General features: G+C 40.0%; 1 protein-coding gene across 1 annotated transcript in view; it reads left to right on the top strand.

Moving 5' to 3' along the window:
- The window catches only part of pik3c2a (phosphatidylinositol-4-phosphate 3-kinase, catalytic subunit type 2 alpha), a 41,002-nt gene that overhangs the window by 8,267 nt on the left and 16,748 nt on the right, over positions 1 to 15,987 (top strand). The window contains exons 3-11 of the mRNA XM_084555640.1: positions 5,367 to 5,464; positions 6,865 to 7,025; positions 11,044 to 11,164; positions 11,816 to 11,927; positions 12,090 to 12,169; positions 12,243 to 12,306; positions 12,817 to 12,963; positions 13,062 to 13,095; positions 13,245 to 13,485. Of these exons, the coding sequence (XP_084411766.1) occupies positions 5,367 to 5,464; positions 6,865 to 7,025; positions 11,044 to 11,164; positions 11,816 to 11,927; positions 12,090 to 12,169; positions 12,243 to 12,306; positions 12,817 to 12,963; positions 13,062 to 13,095; positions 13,245 to 13,485 (1,058 nt within the window). The remainder of the gene's footprint in view (positions 1 to 5,366; positions 5,465 to 6,864; positions 7,026 to 11,043; positions 11,165 to 11,815; positions 11,928 to 12,089; positions 12,170 to 12,242; positions 12,307 to 12,816; positions 12,964 to 13,061; positions 13,096 to 13,244; positions 13,486 to 15,987) is intronic.

Genomic DNA, 15,987 nt, shown 5'->3' with positions numbered 1-15,987 from the left:
CGTGTCTGCTGTGAGACGACGCACATTACTGTTGCTTATCTTCACACTTGTTCCAAGGAGTGTAGTAGCACTTGTGTCAGATGTAGGCATCCATTGTCTGAACTAAACATAGCCACAAAGTTCTCTACAGGGAGTGGCACTGTATACAAAAACATGAAGCAGTCTCTTGGTAAAATTGGATGATTAGTCAAATTATTATTGTTTAGTTTTCACTAATATAACACTGATGATGAAGACTCTGGGTGTTGTTAACGGAAATAAGATTAAATTCTGGTAAATCATTGTGAAAACAAACTGAAGTAGTTTGTTTGCCCTTTCATTGAATGCCTGTTTGCTCTTGAACCGCTCTTTAAAAACGACCTGCAGGCTGAATTGTATCTTAAGTGACCATTTTTATCTCAAGATGATTGCGTGAGTGAAACTGAAAACCTACACTACCCAACCTACACACACACTACTTTTTTTTCAGCCTCCGCAGACTTTAAAACATCCAGAAGCTATTTTACATTCTTCACACCTCCGCACCATGGCACCTCAGACCATTTTCTTTTATTGTCATCTAATTACACCTTTAGCACAGGTTCGAGATGCGGCAGCATACTTAACACTCAGTACATTTTCTTCCACTAGACTAATGCTAAGCTGGAAGATGCTACAGAGCAGGGATGTGGCATGGATTCCTGTTAAATGTGTGATTCACAGCTCTCTGTCTCCTAACCTTTAACCTTGTTTACTGGCTGAGAACAAGAGAAGTACTGTGGAAGATGAAGTGAGGAAACAGGTAGAAACCAGATACTAATACACACCATGTAGAAGTGTTGAGGGAATTTGAAGTTGGTAATGTTTTTAAGAAGGTTCTCTGTGTATGCGTGCAATTTACTCCAATTAAAACATAACTAATTCTTTAAAGTCTCCGTTTTATGACCCGTTTGTTCGCTGAAACACATTTTAGGCGTTAGTCACTTCCTTAATGAAAGAAGAAGTAGATTTGTATTGTCAGAGCAGTTGGTTCCTCTGATGTAAACCTTGCAGCTTCTCACAGGCGCTTAGTCGCCAAAGTAATGATTTAGCTGATGCGAGCAACTTCATATTCACAAGCCATTTAAATCAGTCAATATCCTGTCAGTAATTGCTGGAGCAGCATGACAGCATCATCCATTATTTCCTACATAAATTTCTGTTGTAAAATGAAATCTGGACTGCTTGAAGTTCAGTCTTGCGAGTTATTTGCTTGCTGAGTGTCAAATATGCCTCACTATTTTTCTGTCTCATACAAGCTACAGTTTGATTTAGGCTACCATTTTTACAAGGGCAGTGTTAAGTTGCTGTATAGCTTCTTGATCAGATATATCAGATATACAAGTTTAATGTTGACAGTCTGAGGTTATTCTCATTTGACTGGCACAGAGAGGTAATGAGGTGTCTGATGTCTAGATATAGATGTAGACAGTAACTCAATACTGATGCTGGGCATGGAATTACCACCAACCACACAGCTGAAGTTGTTGTTGGCCTTTCACTTCTGCCACAGGGATCATTCTGGTTTTCCTGTGTGTCTGTGTCCCAATTGAGACAGTTCCTCAACCTCACCTTGTTATCGTCTCTACAACTCTTGTGACACGATAACTGTTTTTGCAAAAATGTTTCCAGACATATTTCATGTCTGAGCTTGTTTCTCAGCGGCAAGCATATAAAGCCTTGAGAGATAGAGGTTAGAAGCCACTAGGCCTACATTCAAATAGCAAATACCTTGGTAACAAGAACTTGAGAAATTAGAAAATATTTTTAAGTCATAGTAGTTGTAATGTAGTTGTACATTGTCTGAGTGCTGCTGAGTTAATTTTGTTCTCAACAAAATGGCTACTGTTGGAGTAGTGAAATGTTTAGATCCTGCTATTGCATCTTTTATAAAAGATTGATTGAAAATATTTACTACCTAAAATTACAGAAATTATCCTTGAAAGGACATGTGTTTTAGTGTTTTAGTTTGGCCCGAGATCATCCACTAACATGGAGGAGGTGGAGCTAATGGCCTGTGCTGTAGATAGCCACCAGGGGGAACTCCACATACTTTGGCTTTACTTTTGAGGAGCTGTCATGGTGTCCATTTTTTATACAGTCTATGGCTGTAACGTGCCCCATAATGAATTCCAAATGGTGTGGCTCAAATTCTGGTAAGAATTGATTCTGACTACACAACGCTAATTGAAGACCATAATCAAAGTTAACAAGTTAACATTTTCAAGTGGCTATAAGTGGTCCTAGTGGCTATACTAGACATGTGCAACCCTGGTTTCTGTATCTGTTGTCTTTATGTACCTGCTGTTAAAAATTGAGGCCTAAGTCTCTCTCTCTCGCCAAAACAACAGCTGAAGGACAGATTTCTAAAATCTTTTGTCTTCATTCAGTTAGTCAAAATGGTTGCATAATAGTTTTTCTCAGTCAGTCATAAGTCTAAACTACCCCAGAAAAATAGCACAAATAGTTATACGTCTGTGTCATTTTGTAGAAACAGGACTCACATGTTTATGTCTCACTTTGGAGCAGAATGTGGCCAACTAAGAAATGTAGACATGAATCCCGCCAATATAGATATTTGTGAGGACGGTTATATAAGAGCTCTCAGTGGGTTTTGGAAATTGTGGAAAAATAACTTTTGACAAGTTCCAGTGTCTAGTCTGTTTAGAAGTATGGAAAAATGCATCAAGGAAATCCATCATGAGAAAGCTGGAAGACATTCACATCAATTTTGAGTTTCAGATTAAACTTCCATGCTTCAGACTAAGAGGATTTTTTGAAATTACTACTTATAGCTGTAGTTTGTAGTTTTTGAAGAGAGATTTTAAAATCACATCAATCATTTGTGTCAATGACCAGCTCAGATTAAAAGAATGTGTGAAGATTTGTCCTGATTCCAGCCTATGGAGATCAGTATAATTATGACAGATGTCTTGGAGGAGAGATGTTTGATGTGACTACCCTGTTTGACACATACAAAAACATACTCTACATGACCCTGAAGACCAGCCACTGTAATCTTCTTTTATGTTGCACAGCGTGTTCCTGGTATTAGAGTCAGCATTGTGACACACAAGGAGAGAGACGATGAAAGATCAGTCAACGTGTGAATCACTTGAATCCGTTCCCATGACTTCAGACACCAGGAGCTCTGCGTCCGGCTCTGACAAAATCAAGCCAGTGAAACAAAGACGAGCCTGTCCTACTGTACAGTCCTCTGTGTGTGTTTTGTGTGTGCTCTAGTGTGACGATCTATTAAACACAACCTCATTGGGTTATCTTTCCATGTTTGTTTTTGCTGAAGCATTCCTGACTCCAAACATAAACACTTCTGATGTGCTCTGCTATTTTCTGCTTTTTTCCCCTTCCACACTTTTTCTCTCTCACCTTCTTTGATCCATTTCTTAGTCTCTCACCCTCCTTTTCTGTTTTCTGTGTCTCTGTATAGTTCTACCCTCTCTGTTTATTGATTTATATCTAATTTCTATTCTGTTTTTCTCCTCAGCCAAATTCATCTACATATTTGGTTTGTGTTAAGTATGATAATTTAATAGTATTTTCTATCTTCTAAAAGAAAGAACCAATATTTTGCTCATTTATGATACCAGTATTTTGTACAAACAAAGCCGTATTGCACATTTTCTGCTCTTCAAATACAGAGAAATATGTTGAGAGTATTGGTTAACAACTGAAAACATTTTGAGCCTACAAAGTCTACCAAAATCTTGAAAATTTGAGACAGAAAACATGCAGCCAGAACCTAAGTTTCCTCTGTACCTTGCTGGGAGATGCAGGTGGTTTGGTTTCAGGCTGTGGCCTCCTTTCCAAGGTCCGTGCTGCCCAGAGATTTTTTGGTCTCTTGGTGTTATGTCAGGCCAGCTCGCTGCTTTGAGCTGAAGGTCTTTGCCCAGTTGTGGTCTAAATTATATCTCGGGTGAACCTGCTGGAATTTGTAATACATGTATTGAGGGCTGGTATTTTTTTGTCTACACTGTTTTGGCATTTTGCCTTTATTGATAATTACAGTAGGCCAGAAACAAATAGCAGGGAGAAATTGGGCTTTAACAAGATGCTTGGCAGAAATCAAGTCAAGTAAGGGATGAATATTAATTTGCAATCATGCATTAAGTGGTTTTAATGTTTATTTTTTCATATTTAAAGCTACAGTATATGTCTAGCTTGTATATTGTGAAGCTTGTCTTAAAAGGCGGAGACGTGATACTAACTGTACAGTATATCAATGACATTAAAATCATTAAATGTTTGGATTATCACCAGTGAGTGTGTTAAAAACAAAAAAATGTTTCCAAGAGTAAATTGAGACAATATATTTAGCAAATGATTTGACTGGTCATACAGAGCAAGTACTTCTTTTGTTGTTTTTTTTGAGGAAGTGTCAAAGTTAAGTTGACCTGACTCTTATCAAACTGCAGCAAAGTGTTGTTATCCAGCTTTGTTGTCTTTCAGCAGGTCTTCCATCTGCTCATCAAAAACACTGCGTTCAAAATCTGCCAGATGTTTCTGAGTAATTAACTGTGGTTAAGACATTCCAAACATCCCTTTTCTCCTCTTGCTCTCCTGCCTTCACACTTCTTTGTCCGTCACTGGGAATGATGTCAGAGTCAAAGTTTTCCAAGCCATGACTGAGCACTTTTACAGACAGCCCAGTGCCTGGCACAGAAAGGGGCGGGGCCCTTTCACTTCTCATTTCCTGTGCCACAGGAAGCACATTCCTCAGCCGCTGGCAGTCAGACATCAGTAAAAAGCAGAGTGTAACTGTGAGTTCCCGGCAACAGGCCAGCCTCCAGGAATCTCTTAGAGCATTTCCCAAGGGAGCTGGCTCAGGATTTGTGTGTGTGAGCGAGAGAGATAGAGACAGATTTATAGCTCTTTCAACTCAGTTCTTAAAATGTTACTAATAGATTAGAAGGAAATATTTTCTGCTATGAAACCTTTTCTGATGTAAGAGAAAGTGTCTGGAATGCATCAGAATGTTATTCCACATCTTGACTTAAACTAATAAAAAATAAACTAATCCTGTGTTACAGTTAAATAGACAATGGCAAAAAACAGCTGGAGGCCGATAGTTTTGTGTCAAGTCTTGCTGACGTGTTTATACACCGTATAGGATTTATAGCTCTGAGGTGTTTTTAATAAGGCTCATTCAACAATGCACCAAACACCAATCACCACAAAGACATGTCGTCCACATAAATAACTTACATCAGTTTAACAATAGCATCCAACACATTATACACTGTCAGTTGCATTCTTTGTGTCTGGTTACTCATGTATTATTCTAGATTCCTGACTCTGTGTGTGTTTCTGTGACTATTTTCCTCCTGTAGGACAAGGGAAAAGGAAAAGGTTTGGTGAAGAATGTCGCCCTGGAGGAACAGGATGCTCAGAACCTGGAGATTGTCGCCTTCTGTGAAGACGTAGCAGCGTAAGATCCTTCCTGTTGGCGTGAAAATAAAGTTCTCCTTTGACTGTTATCGAATTTCTTTGCTCCTTCATAATAGTTTTCACATAAATATGGAACTGGCGTTTAACTCTTTCACAAACCCACAGTAAGCACGTTGCATATGTTTTACATGGGGTAGCACTTTGTTATTTCCGGCTTAGTTTTACAGATGTCAACTGCGCCGCCTACAGGTCAGGACAACCCAAAACATGCCCTGTAGGCAAGAATAGTATTGGCTGTAACTAATAATAATAATAATAATAATACATTTTATTTATAATGCACTTTACATCAAAGGTCTCAAAGTGCTACAGGTTAAAAAGAAGAAGAAAAGGTTTAAAAAAACAAAACAAAAAAAAAAAAAAACTTTTTAGGTTAACATTTAACACTTATCATTAACTCATAATGAAATTGTAAAACGAGTCAGATGGACCTCCAGTGGTTACAAAACAGTAAAATTATATTTATTGACGTCCATGTCATCATCCACAGATTTTCTGAAGAGCGATTTTTAAATTTCTGCGTGGCTCCTGCCATTGCCATCTTGGCAGTTTCTGACTCCACGTAACTCCCTGCTAATCCAAAAATGGGCGAAGAGGTAGAGTTGAGGCTAACAGCTAACAACATGTGATGGCACCCACCTGTCACCCAAAGCAGCCATGCTGTTATGCATAACTTTAAGCTTTAATACAATTTGAAAGGGAGCGTTATATGTGCATTCACCCCCTTTACAGTTGGTTTGAATGAAAAAATGAGACCAAGATAGTTCATACATGCTTGCTTACACATTTTCATGCATGTATACACATAATTGCATGTTTTGCAGCTGCGTTCATTTCCTGAGGCTGTACAAATTTTTGCACTCCAGTACTTATGTTGGGTGGAGTGATGATGAAGCTGTGCTCGGGGAATCCACTTTCATTCTGATCAGTCAACGCCTGCTGTCATTTGCCCAGAGACTTCCCTGCATGCTCGTAGACCAACGAAGGCGTTACACAACTTGCAATTATAAGAATCTTGAGTGTAATTGAAGAAAAAAGAGCACACATCAAGCAGTATCAGAGTCAGCTAGTAAAGTGACTTATTGGAGGTTACATGGAGGCTAGTTTGACTTGGTAGTAAAGGATAGAAATGTTCAAATTAAAATGACTTTATATAACCTCCCCAGTATGCAAGTAAATTCCATTGCTATTCAGATTTGCACTTCCTCCTTTCTCTCTCCCCTCCATCCAGTTTTCCTTTTACACTGCCCATGTGGCTTCCAATAGTCTCTTCCAAGCAGTCTGATTCATTCATGTTTTAACTGGCCAAGTGGACTAAAATATGGAAAACAAAGTGTTGACTGGCTGTCTGCTGTGATTTTTTTTTTCTCTTTCCACTAGCCTGCGTTCCAAATTCCTTCACAGCGACATCGCAACCAACCCTGGCTTCGTCCTCAGTCCTGTGATCACCCAGAGAGACAGTGGAGGTGACAATAGCTGCTCAGTCAAGGTTTCTATCGAAATCTCTGAATCTCAGCAGCCTGTGACCTTCACCTGTGACGGTAAGCATCTACAGTAAATCATATATAAATTTTAAAAGATTGCATTTTCATAGTAACTGTGAAAGTGATGCATTCTTAGCAGCCCTCATTTGATCTGTTTTAGAAGTCATTTTGGGATTGGCTCAGTGCAGATGTGCAAAAAACCCTCTGTACAGAAAGTGCACCATCACAGTTAATACAGCCAAAAATGAACTTTGTACCCCTTTTCCTTTAAGAATGAGCAGCTCAGATTTCAGATATGAGAGCTCTGAAGGAGGAAACGACATTCACAGCTGCCAAACTCTTCACCCCCTGCCCACCTCGTTTTTCTTTTCAGTTTTTTTTTTCTTTTTTTTTTTTCTCTCTTATCGTGGGAAGAATACTATGTTCTTTTTCCACATGAATAAAGGTTTGTCTCCAGACCATTGAATAACCATGTCAGGCAAAAGGGACAAGACCTCAGGTTTTCTTTCCACTCAAGGTCCCAATAAGATTTTAAGTTTAGTTCCCTTTGTGCTTGGGTAGCTGTAATTGGCTAACCCCTAGTTATTCAGAAACAAATCTACAACACTGTGACTGACATGTCTTTAGGGATCTGAAGCCATGCACACTGGAGGCTGTCAGCCAATCCACTGGCCTCTTTTGTCAAACATATTATCCCTACTGTGTGACCAAATTCACCACTGTCTATCTGGGTCCCGAAGGATCGACATTAGCTCATTTGTGCTTGTTGGTTTAGGTCTAAATCTGTATGTCGGAATGCGTTTCATTGTTTATGTACATATCTGACAACGCCTCTGACATTTTTGACCGTGTCATTTTTTTTAATGTACAAGCAAGTCCCTAGCCCTCTGTGTGTTTGTGTTTATGTGATAGACTGCCCTACTGACCCAGACACACTCTGAATAGCCCACTTCAACAACCTATAGGAAGTGTATTTACTACTTTTCTCAGGTCTACGTTCTGCGTGTTCTAACCCAGCTTTCCCAGGCGTTTACCTCATCTTCCTGCTTCTACTGAGTTCACCTCCTTTAATCCCAGTGCCCGGGTCACTTCCTAAGTACACTTCCTTCTTTCCTGGTCACATTCCGTTTTGTTATTTCTTCACTTCCTATGTTGTCAGCAGCGTGTCGACCCACATAGTTGGTGTTCAGATTCCTCTGATTGGACACAAATCTGCTCTCAGGAACAATAGGCTTCAGTTCTCCTGAAAGCTTGGATAGAAGGATGGAAAGAGATAGAGGACTAGAAGTGCGCTCCTCTTTCACATTCTCCTCCTTCTCATTTTGCAGTTCTTTCTCAGTGTCACTCTTGTGTTCCCCCACCCATATTCCTTGCTGGACCTCTTCCTTCTCCTTTCTCTCCTCATCTTCACAATCTCTGTCCAACCAAGTTTCTTGTTCTTGTCAACTCTTCACTACACTACTTTCTCTCACAGTTTCTGTCACCCTATGTTCTTTCTTTCTTTTGTCTTTATCTCTGAGCAGCTCACATGTTTTCTCTGCTGTGGAAACCTTTAAATTGTGCAACTATTGGGCAGTATTGCAATGAATAATACATCCACTTCTGGCTAATTTTCTTGTGCAATTATGTGAAAAGTGAGTAAATAGCTTGTATATAGCTGACTTGATAAATAATTCGGATACATTACCCAACAGTCCAAAAAAGAGATCAGGATGTTTTGAAATCTTTGCCCACTTCGAGGAGATCAGGCAGAAAGGGAGGCGACTGATTCTTCAAGGGCTTGGCTGTGAATTATTACTGGCTTCTGAGGATTCCTTACATACTGTGGCTGAGGAGGAGAGGTGGAAGGAGAGAGGAGAAGCAGCGCATTAAAGAAATACAAGAGAATGCAGAGGAAGGGAGGAGTGTGGGAGCAGAGAGAAATATAGAGAAAAATGAGCCGAGAGAAAAGGCAGTGGGTTTATAAAGACAGGGAAACCAAAGAATTAAATTCATAGGAAAGGGGTAAAGGTGCAGGAAAAAAAATACAAATGAACGAGAACAAGAACTGCTTGAATTATGAAATAGATAAAATAAATATGAAATAGATTAAAGGGGAATGATGGAAGGAGGAAACACTGCTGGGAGTTTGGCTCAGGTTCCTGTCTACGGCTAAGATGGTTTTAGAGAGGAGAGTGTTTAAAACATAACAAGAAGAACTCCACTGACTTCTTGAACCTTTAGGTCTATGTAAAGCAAGATGCAGAATTTAATCTTGGTTTTGCTGGTAGAGAATGATGTAATGAATCTACATTCATTCAGATGAAACTGCACTGCCCTAAATGGGTCAGGCTGTATGTAAAAATGCTGATTGTGAAACGCATGAATAGTTAATGTGTCAAGATGAAACTTGATGGATTGATGTATCTTGTTATCTTATTCGCGTCAGGAGGTTCCTGGACATTATTTACAGTTATGGTTCAGTGACGTGCAGATTTATAGGTTCAGCTGTAAAAGTGAGATAGCTGAGATGCATGAGTTTTCTTAACATCATGCGATAAGTGTGTCTTAATGATGAATTTTCTTGCATTCCAGTCTTATATTATACTGTAGCCTTCTACCTTAGCTCCTAATCTATTATTTTGCGCCTCTTTTTGTGTCTGAATCATGACAGTAGGACTCGTTACAGAAGCAGAAATCTATGTTTGCCCTGAGTAACTTTTCACATCTTTACAATATTTGATTTGTAGATATAACAAGTTCTGAGTGACTTGTGACTTTCTGGCTAAATTGGATCCATCAAGAAACTGCTTGATCTTCTTTATTAAAAGTTAGTTGTCACGCTAGTTATTGTAGAGTTAGTGTGTTAGAATTAGTTAATACCACAATAGACCCGTGTTTGTGTGTTTGTGCCAGATCAACCATTGATTTGTCCATGTGCATCCTCGCCAGCACTCAATCCCCAGCCATGTGTGAAATGGTTAACAGCATGGTATGGAGTCATTTTCTCCTCCTTTTACTGGTGCCCTCAGAAATGCCCTGCTGGGAATTCCTTTACCGCCTCACAGGGCTCCCAAAATGAGGTGTGGCCTGTCTGATTGTTTTTTACCATACGAAAAGCACACACTGCTGCCACACAGGAATACGGAACTGGTCTCAGCAGTAAGAACAGATTCTCCATTCCTCCGGAGGGTGGAGATTTGTTATTGCTGGAGCCAGGGGTGGTCTCCCTCCCTCCCTGTGTGTCCATGTGAACGCTTGTTAAGTAACCTGAGTGGGTTCTTAGTCCAAAGCCAAGACATTTTCTGTGTGTGAAGAGTCTGTATCTGTCGGCCTGTGTTTGTGTATATTAAGAGTGCTCGGAAAGCTCAGTTGAAGTAGCTAAACAACAGAATAATCTGCTTTGTGTCAGGTTACGCTCTCCACCCAGTCTTCTCTTGGCTGGATCCCTCAGATATTGGAGGGTATACAAACAGCTAGGGCTGACCCCAAATCCCCCTTTCTTAATATCGTTTCACAGCACACCCCTGTAATTCCTTTGATTCGAGAAGAGGTTTGATTTCAAATGTGAAACATCAGCCGTTCAACACTTGGCAGGATGTTTTGTGGTTAGAGAGGATTTCTGAAAACTGAAAGACTTAAAGGTTAGACGTTACACTTGCAAAACCAGTCTTTTAACGGCACTCTGTCAGTCTTTTCCTGGTAATTTCGTGTAAGAGTCTGGCCTTTACAGCTAAATCATTTTATACTGTAGCATGACACTGTGACTGACCTCTGCCCCCTATACAACAGGCTTTAACAAATGTTGCTCTGTCAGATGTTGGTATGTTTGTTTGGAGTGCTCCAGATTCTTTAACAAATCCACAACCACCACAACAAGACCTTCTTTTGTATTGTGTTACTGTAGTTGAAGTATGTTGCATGTGCTGAAGTAACTAATCATTCTTACTTTAAAAACTCTTCACCTCGTTCTCGCCTTCTCTTAGTCCCTTTAATCCATTTTCTATTCTACTCTCACCACCCTTCCGCGATCACCTTGTATTTGCCTTCATCATTCATCTCTACAATCGTCTTCATCCCTTTGTTTTTCCTTCAGTGAGTTCTCCAGTGGAGCTGTTGATCAGTCAGACTCTCTGCTGGGTCCACGACGACCTGGACCAAGTGGACTTCTCCAGCTACCTGCTCAAAGTCTGTGGCCAGGAAGAGGTGCTGCAGAAGTGAGTGTTTCAGGAATTGCAATAAGAAAAAAACATTTTCCCAGTAATTTGTGACTGGGTTCATTTGTTTTCCTATGCTCTTGTCTCTGCCCTCCATTTCTCCCACTTTCTGTCTTAGTTCCTGTATTTTCTCTACAATTCTTAACTTGGCACTTCCTCAAAATCTTGTACAAGTTAGACTGGTTGATATTTATTTATTTCACCCTCCTCCTCCTACATGGAAATTCTCACTCTAATTTGGGATACGTGGGGATGCTTACTAGCCCTTAAAGGCCTAGTGCACCCGGATATTCATATATAGCTATTCTGTTGTGATTAAAACTGCTGAACAGATGGTTGCTGAGGGATCATATACATTACTGGAACTAATCTTGACAACCTTGCACTTGCCACACTCCGAATGTCCATACTATGTATAATCATTATGTGATTTATGTAATCATTGTATTCTGCTTATCGAAACAATGCCACAGTGAATGCGTGCTGTAATCAGAGTTAAAGGCATTCCAACGAAATATTATAGTATGTGACCATTTTTTTCGGTGGCGACTTTGTTTTTTGTCCAGGCAGTGTATAATCAGAAAAATATATTTTGTCAATTCTTGTAGTGTGATATTCTTAACTTTGCCTTTGTGTCACCCTGTGCCACAGTAAACACAGCCTGGGCAGCCATGAGTACGTCCAGAGCTGCAGGAAGTGGGAGAATGAGATCACATTACAACTGCTCTCTCACTCAACTATGAGAAGGGACTTGGCACGCAGTGTAAGTCACTCAGTCACCCATGACTATTGTGTCGTAAGACATTTCAAGCTGTGTAGTTACTTCCCCTCTACTTGAAATTGACAGCACTTGAATATACAATAATAATATATCAATGAGTTCATATGCTTGGTTTGTAAATCATTGCTGTATTTTTTTCTTTAGGCGGATGATGACAAGTCTCCAGTAGACTTGGAGAAGTACCTGGGCCAGGTGGAGAGGCCTTTTAAGGAGAATGTCACCAGGTATAAAGAGCCTACACTGGTTGGAAAATGTCAGAAACAACTTTAAGTTTAACATCTATGTGTCTTCTTACAGACAATGCCTCGCTGACTATTTAGAAGGCTATCACAATCAAGTCAAAATCTGCCTACAAAATGAGGTACATATTGTCTCTTTGCAGGACTGGAAAGTAAAAGAATAAAAAGTGTATTTCCCATGCTTTAGTTGGGAAAATATTAGTCAATTATAATCAGTCTGTAAATCTAATATTGTACTGTTGATCTACCGATAGTAGTAACTTATCTACACCCTTTTGTTCAATAATATATTTGAATAGTATAATGAGAAACTTCAGACATTGTTTCCAGATCTAGGAAGACACAATGCTAGCTCATTCCTGGAAGATGAGCTCTCTAGAAATGAAACATCTGGTTTCAGCCAATGTGGGTTATTGTGGGGTCATTGATGCTTCTTGAATGTGCAGTGGATAATGAACCTAATGAACCATCAAACTAACTTAAACCTGATGATGCCCTCAGGATTTATATGAGTTAGCCTTACAAGATCATGGCATGAACAGTTAATAAAGCCCTTTAACATGTGTAAGTTTGTTGTTATAGCTGTTGTCACACAAAAGCTGTACCAACCTGCTCTGCATCTCCGTATACAGAGTACACAATACAAGACAGTGGACCGAGTGGTGCAGACTGTGAAGAACCTGTGCTGTGCTCTAGATGAGGTGGAGACCCAGGCCATCACAGAGGCTGTCAAAAGGCTACGACATTCTGTCAATTTACCCAGGACACGCTCACCCAAGGTGGGCTTTTGACACATAACTGTGCACACATGTGCCAACACATGCATAATATTTAGGTAGAGGATGTTTTTCTAATGTTAGTATGTTTTGCTTTCTAGCTGGGGTCATCATCATCTGGTCAGTCATCTAATGGTGAGTTATGTGCACACCCACTTAAATAAAAATTGCAGTAAATAATGTGTTTCTGTTGAAAGGTGTCACCATTTTGGATATATAATTGTATTTGACGATACAATAATATCTCTGTACCATGACACTGATCCTCAACTGCCCCCTGACAGGTCAAACCAATCCAGTGGAGGAAAGCATGGCCTTGCTAACACAGGCAGTCTACGACCTGGCCAAGCTCTACCTGCGCTCCTTCTGTCCTCCATCAGCCTCCTTCAGTTCCCCTCCCTTGCCCCAGGCTGCAGACGGGGAAGCTGTGGAGGGGAGAAGCAGCAAAGAAGCTTCTGGCACCACAGACCACCTTCAGTTTACTCTGTTCGCCTTGCACGGCATCCCATCCAACTGGGTCAGCAGGTAAACAGAACACAAAACTGCTGCAGTGTAGTTCAGTTTAGTTCAGTACAAACAGGAAGTAAATAATTGCTTCCTAACCAGTGTAATGATTGTATTTGTGCACTTTTGGGTGTTTGTGTTGCAGGTGTTTATTCTTTTTGTAGACAACTAGTAGATTCTGGTGATTTGACTATATAGCTCAAAATCACATGAAACCTGTAGTTGGGAATGTATTGAACCAAGGTTTGTATTATCCCATCCATAACATATGAATGACTCTATTCTTTGAGGGAGCATAATTAAAACCTTTGTTCATTTGCTGGTTCTTGCATGAGCATCCACCTATTGGTATTATTGGTGCCACCCACATATCACTTAATCGCACTAAAAGCAGAAGGTAGTGGAAGGCAGTTTAATATTGTGATCAATATACAGTATTTTCAAACTGAGTAGGATAAAATAGCAAAATAAGCTTAAATTCGGAGGCAATCATATGACAGTCAGCAAATCTGATGTTGTACCAAAACAATCTGATGTACAGCAGCTAAGACCAAGGAGTGTATTTTTGTGATGCTGCAATATTGCCTGACAGTCTGTCATGCTGTGCTGTCACAGTAGAAAGCCTTGTTTTTGTCAACTAAACCAACGGCTCTGGTGTTGCTCCCTGTGTCTTCTTTTTCCATGCCAGTGTCCAGTTTCACCCTGACCATATCTCCTGTGTGTGTCTAGAACAGGGCTGAGCCAGACTTTCCGTTCCCAGCTCTGTCACATATCAGTGACCAGGATCATTGCGTTACTGACAAGCACCTCCTCATGCATAGGTTTGAAAAGCCTTAAAAGGTTAAAAAAGGTTTGGATAGTCTTGCCGTAGGAAAAAAAGATAAGCGTTTAAAAGCTGTTTTTATCACAGAATTATTGTCCTTATTGGTAGGTTTATAGGATGTTGTTTCATTGCTGGTGAACCCAAACCAACTCCAAGTGCGGTTAAGAGATTATCTGATTAAAACAAAGCCCTATGAAATCAAAGAAATAAATCATTGGAACTGTAAACTTTGAATGTGGAAGCAGTTTTTAGAAACTGCCTTTCTGGGATGCTGCAGTGCCTTCCATGGTAATTCCCTGGTCAGCCATCGAGGCATTCATAAAGAGAGGAACTGCTTAATAACAGGCCTATTTTCTCCGACGCAGCCTCTTCCAGCCGCTATTTTAAGCCAGCACCAAACATTGCTACAGTGACAGTCATTCCAAAGAGACTTCCAAAAATATTTAACTCCTCACAAATCAAGGCCAGAGGGACGGAGTGAGTTCAGCATTACCAAGCCAACACTAGCAGCTAGGCATATCTGTTGTGTTGTGGTGTTACTATAATGCTGCCTTATTGAGGCCTGAGTGTTTGGCATTATTGTGGCTAGCGTGTCATCTGGAGCCTCAGTTGATACCACAGCATTGCCAGCATATTGAGACACCATGACTAATTCTGGAGCTGCCAACACAGATGGCTCTGAGCAGTGGATCAAGGCGGTCGGATTGAAAATGTGTAACTGATGAGCTTGTATTTTCACTGTCTCTCTTTTACTCTCAACTTATCAGGAAATAAAAATTACTCTTTTCCAAACAACAAAACACATATGATTAATCTGATTTTTTTACATCAGTTTTAGTGTATAATAATATTACATAAACATCATATTAAAGTTTTTAGTACTGTATGCACGGCAGATGAAGCAGATTGTTGCGTGATTAGACCTGGTTCATGTGGGAGCGCAATGACCATATTTGACTGACATCTTCCACAGTGTCTTGTGTTAGTACGTTCATTTTCTACTCGGATAGTCTCACTTGGGGAAGTCATATTTTCAACTTCTGTGTGTCTGCATGCTTTTAAGTCAGAATGTGGAAACAACATTCATGCTCTTAGCTTGTAAACATCACACTGAAAGCAGTTTCAAGTATTTGAATGAAGAGTAAAGAGGAAATGGAAACATTTTAAAGATGGGCATGTTAATTATGTCTGTATTTGCTCAAAGATGGTGGTGGTGTTGTGGTGCTTGTAAAAGATGGACATGGAACTTGCATGTGAGAAAACTCTGTACTCAAAAACCCATGTATCAAATCTTTGACCACTTTCTGAGTTGTTTTTCCAGTCTGAAACTCGTTTTTCCAATTTTTACGGCATTACATGAACCTACTATGATACCATGTTTTACATCCGACTTTTTTGATGTATCACAGCCCATGTGCAATTAATGACATTAATAATTGGCAAAGCATCTCATGCCCTTGCCTCTCATTGCCAGGACAGAATACATAACTGCTCCGGTGGTGCTTAACATTGAGCAGCAGATCAGGCTGGCTGTACTATGCTGCTTCAAGTTTGAATTTGTGCAACTGTGACTCTGAAGAGAATTGTAATACTCTAGCCTTAAAGCTTCCATACAACCTTGGTCCACCCACATACAGTAGGTGTTTTCATTTAAGCGGCCTCATTAGACATCTTCTCAGGTCTGTGTGGGCAAGCACAAA

Source organism: Chelon labrosus (assembly GCF_963514085.1).
Source record: "Chelon labrosus genome assembly, chromosome: 11".
In the NCBI taxonomy this organism is placed as follows: Eukaryota; Metazoa; Chordata; class Actinopteri; order Mugiliformes; family Mugilidae; genus Chelon; species Chelon labrosus.
Note: the sequence above shows the minus strand (reverse complement) of the source record. Positions and strands in the feature narration are given on the sequence as shown.